The sequence below is a fragment of the Cydia pomonella genome, unplaced genomic scaffold (genome assembly GCF_033807575.1).
Source record: "Cydia pomonella isolate Wapato2018A unplaced genomic scaffold, ilCydPomo1 PGA_scaffold_173, whole genome shotgun sequence".
Taxonomy (NCBI): domain Eukaryota; kingdom Metazoa; phylum Arthropoda; class Insecta; order Lepidoptera; family Tortricidae; genus Cydia; species Cydia pomonella.
The window spans coordinates 13671-25395 of NW_026907815.1; the positions used below are offsets into that span (position 1 = coordinate 13671).

The window sequence follows — 11725 nt, forward strand, 5'->3', positions numbered from 1 at the left end:
TCCTTACACCTATCTATCCACCGTGTCAACCAGAGATGTGAAAAATAGTTTATAAAAAGTATTTAAATACAAAATACAAATACTTCCTTGATATACTATTTCAAATGCAAAATACAAAATAGTTTTCAAATTTGTATTTAAAATACTAAATACAAAATAGGTATTTTCAAAATTCTTTTTTAAAATAAAAATACTTTGCGATAAAAGGTACTCTTCAATAGTGAATACCTAGTCTGAATTAAAAAGTTAGTAAGATTGCTCGGAATTTACAAGTTGGAAACGCTTTCTTTATTCTTTAAAAATAGTGTGTATATCAGTCCTCTAGAGTGCAAATTTTGTGTCTCCTCATGTTTACCGGTTGAATGGACTTTTAAGTGATGGTTTTTAACGGTCAATTATTAAAAGCATAAATTTAGATTTGTAATGTTTTACAGCTAGTATATACCTCTCGTTGGTTGGTGAAAACGTCTCGTTTGTGTTTCACCAGGGCAGAAAAGTTTGTTTACCTCTCGTGCCTTGAAACCCTTGCAACGCTTAAGATTCCACATTTTTAATCTCTCGCTACGCTTGTGGTCATTTGCGACGTTACTAAACAGATTCACCAGTTCTATGTTAAAATAATAAATAAATATTATAGGACATTATAACACAAATTGACGAAGTCCCACAGTAATAAGCTCATTAAGGCTTGTGTTGTGGGTACTAGACAATGATATATATAAATATTTATAAATACTTAAATACATATACATAAGGTCGATATTTAAACGATAGATACAAAAAGAGCTTCGACAGGAAAACATAGCTAAGTATATATCGCTTTTTAGCGATAAGACCGCCTGTTGTTACCTGGTTCTATTTTCCTTTAAAATTTATTTGTAGTTTTACATGTATGTAAAATGTATAATTGTTGGTGCAAAAAAGAATATTTACTTACTTACTTACTTACTAAGTATGTAATAATAGTATCAAGCAAACGCGGATCAGTCCGCGCGATTTCGCCAACTATTACATACACCCATGACTCAGGAACAAATATCTGTGTTCATCGCACAATTAAATGCCCTTACCAGGATTTGAACCCGGGACCATCGGCTTCATAGGCAGGGTCACTACCCACTAGGCCAGACCGGTCGCCATAAAAGAATGAGAGAGTTGCAAGGATTGTAACGTCAGAAGAGATTGTAACTCCTACTTACTTTACCTAATAAAAAGTAAGTATTTTGTATTTTGAAAATAGAAAATAGGTCCCAAAAACTATTTGAAATAAAATACAAAATAGTTTTCTTTAAAAGGTATTTAAATACAAAATAGGTATTTTGCATTTTGTATTTGCATTTTAAATACAAGTATTTCAAATAAGTCACATCTCTGGTGTCAACGGACATCCCTTTAGTAGCATCAAAGAGAATTTGAAATTCTTAGTAGCCTCCAAGAGAGTAGAGGGAGGTGAAGTTTTTGGTTTTTAGAGTGATACGGTTCTAAATAAGCCTAAAACACATTACTGCTCTTAATAGTGCCATCTCTTGTGCAATAGGAATAGCTCATACCAAAATTGTCACTATGGCTGTATATGAACTATACTGCTATTCCACACTAGATGGCGTATGGGTGTAAAATTTATAACTACTATTCTACTTGTCCCTAGATGTCGCAGTCAACTACGATTGAACATAAACTAATTTTTATTTAATTAAAAAAATAAATAAAAAATATAGGTATAGTTTATATATATATTTATTTTTCATGTTAATGTATTTTTCAATAAATATTTCAATCAAGAAGTTTGGTATTGGCTTAAATTTTCTGTCAAATTTTAACGTCAAACGAAACGTCAACCAATGTTTACGTATACATTGATCGTAGTGATTATATGCTCTTTGGATTGCCTATACTTAATTGACAATTATTCACTCATTAGTCTACGGATATGTTTGTTTTTATTTATAGATAATTCGTAAGGCGATCTCAGTCTTGATGATTCATGATTTGCATAGTGTTCTAAGTTGGGTGCTACTCGGACTACAGTGACTCACTGTGAGACCCAAAACAGCTTAGTTATACAAAATGCCTCGCATTGCAACTTACGTGTTTTTCGACCTGGAAACTACGGGTCTACCGCATCTGGAGAAAAACAGAACAAAGATTATCGAGCTCTGCTTCGTTGCCACATCGAGGAAGGAGATAGAAAGATGTGGATACAGAGAAATACCGCCGGTTAGTAAAATAACGTTGGTGTTCAACCCGCAGAGACCTATGCAATCCAAAGTGGTGGAACTAACCGGGTTCACGAACAAATTACTTGAACACGCGCCGACTTTTAAACAGAAAACTAAAAGCTTAGTTGCTTTTCTCGAAGAGCTTGAAAAACCAGTGTGTCTGGTTGCACATAATGGTAATATTTTTGACTATAAATTACTACAAACAGAATTTAATGAGGCTGGCGAAATCCTACCAAGAGATCTGCTATGTGTAGACTCCATAATAGGGTTTAGGAAACTGTTGAAAGGAACAACTATTGATTATAAAACTTTAGAAATGTCACCACAGAAAGTTGAAGAGTTAATAACAGATGATGAAGATGAATGGCCTGATATTAATGTGAGTAATGAAGACTGGCAAGAAATTGATGACATATGCCTCTCATTATCTGATATGTCATGTGAAGACATTGATGAAAATGCTAAAGAAGAAAAGGTAACTAAAACAAGGATTGAAAGCATGAGGAAGAAAAAAACTGAGGCAATTAAAAGGGTGATGGATAAAAAACCAAATCCTAACAAAGAAAGCTTTGCATTGACTGCCCTTTATAAAAGACTTCTCAACAGAGAAGAGCTGAATGCTCATAGAGCGGAAGCAGATTGTTTTATGTTGCTGTACTGTGTTGTGGCTATGAAAAACGACTTTCTGCCATGGGCCGACGATTCCTGTAAAAAGCTGACAGAAATTAGGCCCCTGGATAGGCATTAGTTTTAGGATATTATGTTTTTTAAATAAGTAATCATGTCAAATATAATATCATTAATTTTGCTACTCAAATCATATATTTTATAAATAAGTTTAGTGGTTGCAAGGCAGGGCCTTGTTTTATAGATTTTTATTATTTGACTACTTTAAATTATGTATGGTATAATTTGTTACATACATTTACATGATTATTCTATTGCATGTTGACTGCCTCAGTGGCTATAAGAATGTTTATTAAGTTACAGAATATTTTGTTTGTTTAATATGCAATAAATATTTTTTGACATCAAAATGCAAGATTTTTTAATTCAACAAGCAAGCAACACTCAGCAAGCTTTGTTGCCTAGTACTCATCTGAAACACTATATCACAATTGTATAATAGTACATTACGATACAAGTGCAAAAAATAGGAAATTCGAAACGAGTGGCGATAAATTAAAACACAACCGAAGGGATTGACATGAGTTGCGAATTACCTATTCGCACATGTACCGTACACTGTTTTACAGTTCATATGGCCTTTAAATTTTTGACATAGAAAAGTAATGTGCTGATTATCACACTAGTGTGGTAAAGTAGCACCATATGTACTGTAATAATACATTACGATACAAGTGCGAAAATGTGAAATTCGAAACGAGTGGCGATAAATTAAAACACGACCGAAGGGAGTGTTTTAAATCGACACGAGTTGCGAATTACCTATTCGCACATGTATCGTACAACGTTTTACAGTACATTATGGCCCTTTAAATGTTCGACACAGTAACGTAATATGCTAATTTTCGCACTAGTGCGGTAAAGTAGCACCATGTGTACTGTAAAATACTATTATAAAATTATAATAGGTACCCATAATAATATTATCCTTAATGGTAAGTATATGAATAAAGATATCCAGTTTTATTTCAATTTGCATGTATCTCCACACAATCCTAAAAAACCAATTCACACAAACTTGGTAAAACCTACCAATATTTGAACAGTTTTGGAGGGACCTGCAGTATGAAAATATTTCTCTTCTTTTCTGAACAAAGAACAATATGGTTTGCTGTATCGGCGGTGTGGGCCCCCTCGTTGATGATAATATATGATTTTGTTATGTCTGACCTGACCACACTCTGAGGGATGAATATCTAAGTCTTACTGAAACTTCTACTATGGATGGAGAGTAAAGGTTGTTCAGTGTTATATAAATCTTTGGTATGACCTACATATTCGCCCCTCAGTATGGAAAATCACTCTGTAATCAAATCTGAGGGCCTACCGCGAACACCAAAATTTGCAAATTGCGGGATCTTTCTCTTTTACTCCGATAAAGACGTAATTAGAGTAACAGAGAAAGATGCAACCAATTGGTTATAGAACTGTATACCTACCTATATTGTATGGAGTGAATTGTGCCTCCACATCTATAAATGAACATCCGGTGTAGGTAAGAGTTGGACGACTTTATAATTAATTCAAAAAAACTTTGTAAAAATAATGACTTTCTATAAATTCATGCGTTTCAAATTGACATGACTTTAGCTAGCCCTGTAAACAAGAGTTTGGCATATAAGGTGTTTTATAGTTAGATAAAAAAAAAATGAAGATAAACAAATCCACTTTTCGCTTTCAAACATAATATCAATAAAATTTAAAGTAGTCTATGTTTGATGCTTCTTCTTATTATCTTTTTCTTAAAATGATAAATATATTTATTAGAATAAAATAACATGAAAATAACTACCTCAATAGTCAATAGTAGGTAGCTAAACGCGATGCTAGAACGCTGCTCTTTGCTCTATAAAATACTTTGTGTCAACGTCATGGTAAATTCATGCCGATTTGGAGAAAATCGCCGATTTCCGTCGTTGTAGCCAAGGAAAATTAAAAAAAATAACTGAAGATTAGTAAAAGTTTCAAGTTTTTGTCACCGGGCGTGCGTTGCCTCAACCATGGCCCGGCGATACCACGACGCAGCTGCAAAATTGCAGCAAAATGTACAGAAACATTTGAAGGGAATGAAAGAGCTTTCTTCGTCGGAAGATGAGGAACCATACGAATCGAGCGTCCTCGAGGGCGTGCTGCAGAGCTATAGGAATGGCGGTGGCGATGCGCACATGCTCAACCGCACGAAAAACATGTTGGAGGAGGCTATAAGCGGCCGCCCAGTTACGTGTCTCATTTGCATAGGTTCCATCAAACGCGCCCATCCCATCTGGACTTGCGACCACTGCCACTCGTACTTCCATCTCTCCTGCATCCAGAAGTGGTCCAATGACAGCATTAGCCTACGTAGCGAGGAAAACCACGGCCCGATCGCCGTATTTGTGCCCAAGAAAATTGAATGGTGCTGTCCCAAGTGTCGCCAGTCGTATAGCAAAGAGGAAATTCCTCGCAAGTATCGCTGCTTCTGTAGCAAAACTGACGATCCTCCATTTCATCCATGGTTGATTCCACATTCGTGTGGAGAGGTGTGTGAAAAAAGGTTGTCAACAGGGGATAATTGCAAGCATAAATGTCTATTGTTATGCCATCCTGGTCCCTGTCCACCGTGCCCACAAACTGTCAATGGAGTATGTTTCTGTGAGAAGGAACGTAAGAGAGTACGCTGCAGCGCTGCAAAATGGTCTTGTGGCCAACAATGTACAAAATTACTGTTGTGCGAATCTCATAAATGTGAGAATGTTTGCCACGAAGATGCCTGCCCTCCTTGTACGTACACAAGTGTCCAGACCTGTTTATGTGGAGCTGAGAAGGTCAAAAGACCATGCAATGATCCTGTATGGCGCTGCCAGAAGCATTGTAACAAACCATTCTCATGTGGTTACCATAAATGTGAAGAAATATGTCATTCAGGTGATTGTGGCGATTGTCCCAACTCTGGGATGCGGTCCTGTCCTTGTGGAGCTAATCAGAGATTTGTTCAGTGCCCTGATGTCATGGAGACCTGTATGGGGACCTGTGGGAAGACTAAGGATTATTGTGAACACACTTGCCCAGAGAAATGCCACAAAGGCCCCTGTCCTCCATGCCAAGTGTTGATTGAAAAAAAGTGTCAATGCGGCACACATGTGAGATCATTACCTTGTAGTAAGGAGTATAAATGTGAAACAAAGTGCCGAGGCATAAGACCTTGTGGAAAACATGGTTGTGCACGTAAATGTTGCAATGGAAACTGTCCGCCGTGTGAGAAAATCTGTGACAAGCCCCTGCAGTGTGGCCGTCATAAGTGCACAACAGTATGCCATCACGGTCCATGCTATCCTTGTCCCAGGGAATCCAAAGTAACTTGCCGTTGTAAAGAAACCTATGTAACAGTTCCCTGTGGTAGAGAGAAACACACTAAAGCTCCTAAATGTAGTCTCCTTTGCAAGCTTAAATATAAATGTGGACATGTAGAAGAAAACAAACATTCCTGCCATTTTGGTGATTGTCCTCCTTGTAAGGCAATATGTCATAAACAGTATGAGAATTGTGAGCATGACTGTAAAGCGGTTTGCCATGCCTTTGTTACAGTAGTGTTTAAGCAAGTAGAGAAGCCCGCTACACCATGGGAAGTGCAGCCACCAAAGACTAAAATAATGACTCTTGAATGTCCACCGTGTGAGATTCCAGTTCCTATTGTTTGTTTTGGGGAGCATGAAACAGCAGATCAACCATGCCACTCTGCTTCGCGACGCCCCTGTGGTCGCGAATGTGGCCGAGAACTTCCTTGCACTAAACACAAGTGCAAACTGCTGTGCCACTTGCACACAGCGAATCCTAACTATCCTAACGTTCCTTCTTCCTGCGAAACATGCAATAGAGAATGTCTAGCCCGAAGACCAGACAGGTGCAGCCATAAATGTGCTAGAGGTGTTTGCCATCCAGGACCCTGTCCTACCTGTGAAGTCATAGAAAAAATTCCATGTCACTGCAAAGTTACCGAATTATATTTACGATGCCGTGAATTGAGTTCGGCTACAGAAGAAATGCTGTCATGTAAGCAGCAGTGCCCTAAGAATCTGGAATGTGGGCACAGGTGCAGGAACCAGTGCCATCCAGGCAGCTGTGCGAGCCAAGTCTGCACTAAGAAAACAAAGGTTTACTGCCCATGCGGGAACTTGAAGAGAGATGCTCCTTGTAATCTTGTAAGGAGTGGTGAAGGGAAACCTTCTTGTGACTCCACTTGTGAAGAAAAACGCATTGCAGCTCAGTTAGAAAGAGAAAAAGAAGAAAAGAGACGTAAAGAGATTGAGGAGGCGAAAAAATCGCAAGGAGTTATGCGGAATATGAATGGAAATTGAGTGGAAAGAAGAAGAAATATAAAGAGAAGAAGGTTGTGGCCAATAGGGATGATCGGAATCGGTTGCAAAAGTATTGGATTCCAATGTTTTCGGTTTTGGTTGTTGTAATCGCTGCAATTTATTTTATAATTTATGTTTGATGGGATGGGGTTTGCTTATTATAAATTCACAATTTGTATGTCCAAAAAACATTTTTTTAGTTAGCAGATGTAAATTGTATTATTTATAAGCATACTGTAAATTTTAGTCTGTGTTTTTTTATCCCAGTGTTAAGTGTTATATAGTTTGTAACTGCACACAGCACTGCTCGTATTTATTTTTCTAATTTACTCACAGTGTTCAGACTGGATTTTTTATTATTTTCTATCAATAAAGGTGTATAATATTATATTAGTGTTATTTTTTATACTTGTATGTACCTATAATATAATTATTTCAGGATTTTCAGGATCAATATTAAAAAAGTAAATACATTTCCTTCATTATATTTATGCAATAAGGTTAAGGTGGTTCGATTTTCATACAAAAACAATCGCTATTTATTAATTAATTACACAATATTATTACATAAATAGTTGCGCATCTATCTACTTTCGAATATTCATTTGCGCTAAATTAATAGAAAAACTTTGTTTCATACAGAAATCATGCAATAATCAACGTTATATTTTGATAAATTTTACTCATGTGTGTGTGACAAATGTCGTGTACAAATACATTGCGGCGTTGCCACTCTATGCCTCGGACGGCCATCGGCGCGACGTTGCGATGTTTGACGCGTTTTTAGCTGACTCTGTCGACACTGACACTCAGTGTGACCAGGCGTACGATAATTGTCGTACATATACGATAATTTGGGTCCCGGTATGACGTAATGTTCCAAAGAGCATTATCGTACACTAAAGTACTATAATTTCAGCCCTTGTATGATGCGACCTTAAAAGTCTAGTAATTTGAAGCAAAATATGACACTTTCTCTCAGAAATAGGCTAAAATTAGTATCTTTTGGGTGTTCGGCTCCTTGGTGTAAGTTTAAAGTTTAAAATGTCTCAATTGCCTGTATACCGTTTGAGTCTATCCCAAAAATACACAAACATAAACAGATTTTTTGCGCAATTTAGACGAAAATTGTCTTTTTTTTATTATTAATTGAAAATTTAAGCTTATTTTGCTAGACATTTTTAGGGGCTGCCTTTTTGATTGGCGTACGATATTTTTTTAAACGGTACAATAATATTGACACTCAAGTACGATAATTCTCTTCCGCTCACCTGGTAACACTGCTGAAACTTGACAGGATCTGGGGGCCTACCGCGAAAACCTAAATTCGCAAATTGCGGGATCTTTCTCTTTTACTCTCATAAGACGTAATTAGAGTGACAGAGAAAATGCCCGAAATTGACGAATTTCGATTTTCCCGGTAGCCGCCCTGGTGATTGAGGTACTTGATAGAAAACAACGCTGCCGCATGTTCTGAATTGTGATTTTATGTGTTTTTGGATTGAAAATGATAGCAACGTCTAAATCAAGTTACAAAAGTCATCGATATTCTGGTCCGCGAAAAACCAGGAAAAGTGTAACTGTAATTGGGGTCTACAAAAATGACCCAATTCATAGAAAATATGACCTAGAAACTAGTTCACTTTTATAAAACTCAATTTTGCCCGAGATTGTACTTAGGCGAACCTAAGGGAGCTAAGTGTATTGATCTTGAATAATTAGGTGGCTAATATATGACTCCAACCACTGACCTATCACACATAGACAGTTAGTCCTCATAAGGCTAATCTGCCAAAAGTGAAGCCGAAACTCCGATCACGATAGGTGTTGCGTGCGCACGCTCGTGTCTTACGCTCAGCGACACACAACATATATACAACAAATACGGGTTGCCAGAGTTCCATTTATTCCCCGTCAAAGTAGATGGATTTTAACCACATCCTTATACTTGGCTATCGATCATTTGGGAGTGTGTATGTAGGTATTAAATTTGTAGCAAAAACTTTCAAGGTTTCTTTTAAGGACTTTGCATTTCTGTACTTGTGAACTAATGTTTAAATAAAAAAAACGTTTATTTTTTTTATTTACAAATGTGCACAGATAATAAGCTGGTAGAATTGACTTTGGAATAATGATTTTAAATGATAAATATTTAATGACGATCATTTGGATGTGATTTGGTTTGATTTTATTTGACTAATATTTCTTCGGGTTGGTGTGGTGAAAAGTTTTGTGTTTCACTTGGGGCAAAATTTGTTTAACTCTCGTAACTTGAAACCCTCGCAACGCTCAAGATTCCATTTTTCGACATTTTGGATCTTTATTTAGCTCGAGTAGCAATATTAGCACGAGCGGTTAAACAACAACTTTTCCACTTGTAAAACAAATAACTATTTATGGTCAGTACTAGTAATTGTACCTGCAGGCCTAGCCAAGGTGGCAATCGCTATTGCTTCGAACAACGAAACGCTTTGTGTCTCTCTATCAGTCTTCCATATAAGTGCGACAGTGACAGTTGCGTTTCGTTTTACAGACCTTAACTGTAACACCTGTGTTCCACAAATAAAATTTACTTTACTTGCTCATCAAAATGGCGAGAGCATATTCGACTATGTTTAGTCGGTTTCCATATTGCATCGTTCCTATTTAATCTAATTTTTTCCGTCCATCTCGCAGACAGAAGCGGATCAGTCGGAAATCTAAAACGAATATCACACAAAATAAAAATATGAATTTAAACTGTAATTTTATAAAAGACAAAACATAATTTGAAATAAAGAATGAAAAACTAAAAAAGAATATTTTCTATAGTCATACAAGGAACTTAAACTAAGCATATTTATTTTATCAATGTAATCGTCATGCCTCATTTGGAGGAAAAAAGATTAATATAACCTGGCAACATTTATAAGTAATGGCGGCTGACGAAAATTTGGATTTTTGTATTTACAATTACGTAAAAATATCACATTAAACTGGATACTTACGCATGAAATGTTATATCAGGCGGTTTGTTTTTATACACTGATGTGTTGTGGACACCAATTCACCGCACAAACAACCATCTTTCTTGTATTTTTTAATTTATAACCGGGAGGTGTACACAAACCAACTCGACCTTGAGTACTGCGAGGGCCGTTCGGATACGATGACACGAGGGCGACATAATGTCATACTCGAAATGGCTTCACTAGGGATGTACAGACTAGGCATCTAGGTTAGTTATAAAGTCTATGACTCCAACATGATATGGACATTACATCATAACTATTATACCTAGTTGGTTACTAAGTTCTGTTACTCGATTTCTTTCTTTCTTCCTAGCGTTGTCCCAGAATATTGCCACGGCTCAATGGAGCCTGGGGTCCGCTCTTGACAACTAATCCCAAGATTTGGCGTAGGCACTAGTTTTTACGAAAGCCACTGCCATCTGACCTTCCAACCCAGAGGGTAAAACTAAGCCTTGTTGGGATTAGTCCAGTTTCCTCACAATGTTTTCCTTCACCGAAAAGCGACTGGTAAATATCAAATGATATCTGTTCTGAAGTTCTGTTACTCGATTTGCAACTTCTTTATTTCCGTTAAAACAAATGCTACCGAAAAAATAAAAATGACATATTGTAGTGGATTTGTGAGCTATAATTATATACCACACATAACGCTTATCTCGTCGTATCTATAATGAATTGGGGCCTAAAAGAGAATCGTATTCCAATTTTTGAAACGCTTGTATTACTTTCTATATTAACTAAAGTTGCCTTAAAATTCAGCTTTTATACTAAAAACGGCTTTAAATATGTTAAATTAACAAAATATATTTTGACAGATGCTTTTGCGCCCAAAACGCTCTTTGATAATTGTGTGACGTCACAGTTTATGGTTTGACACATAACTACATACACGTGTAGAAGATACGAACTGTCAACTGATATTTGTCATTTGTTGTTTATCGCCTAACTGTCAACAGTGTCAATCCGAGGGTTGTGACGTCATCAGAATCTTCAATGACGTTTCGAGTTTGGTCACGTGACGTGTGCCAAAAGATATTTAAATTCAATATTTACAAAAATATGGTCACTACAGGTCCGCTAAAAGTAGTTTAACATGTTCTTATAATCCAAAAGAATTTATTGGGATACAATTATGCCCTAAGATTTGTAGATGGAAGCAACCCTATTGCGTTGCACAAATTTGGGCACCCGCCAAACATGATTTTGGGTGTGTCATACTCAGGGCTAACACAGATTCATTTCTGTGAAAAAGGTGTGAAAACCGGAAACTGAAAACCGTTCTCGAACCAATAGTGAAGCCCTTAAGCCACACCCTATTTCAAAACCAGCCATGGATCTTTGAACAGGACTCAGCTCCTGCACATAAGGCAAAAAAAAACTCAAGCCTGGTTTCGAAGGAACAAAATTGACTTTATTGCCCCCGAAGACTGGCCGTGACCCCACACAAATCTTAACTCCCCTCAAGCGGGCC

The 11725-nt window shown here is 36.9% G+C and overlaps 2 protein-coding genes across 2 annotated transcripts; both read left to right on the forward strand.

Annotated features, from left to right (window-relative positions):
- The first annotated feature begins 1836 nt into the window (after nucleotides 1-1836).
- On the forward strand, nucleotides 1837-3221 carry LOC133533523 (uncharacterized). Its single transcript, XM_061872507.1, has one exon. It carries the CDS (start codon nucleotides 2068-2070, stop codon nucleotides 2968-2970), a length of 903 nt encoding a protein of 300 aa, XP_061728491.1. The 5' UTR covers nucleotides 1837-2067; the 3' UTR covers nucleotides 2971-3221.
- A 1525-nt stretch (nucleotides 3222-4746) lies between these two features.
- LOC133533527 (NF-X1-type zinc finger protein NFXL1-like) lies at nucleotides 4747-7243 on the forward strand. Its single transcript, XM_061872510.1, has one exon. The coding sequence runs from the start codon at nucleotides 4910-4912 to the stop codon at nucleotides 7241-7243; it is 2334 nt and encodes a 777-aa protein (XP_061728494.1). The 5' UTR covers nucleotides 4747-4909.
- Nucleotides 7244-11725: the final 4482 nt, after the last annotated feature.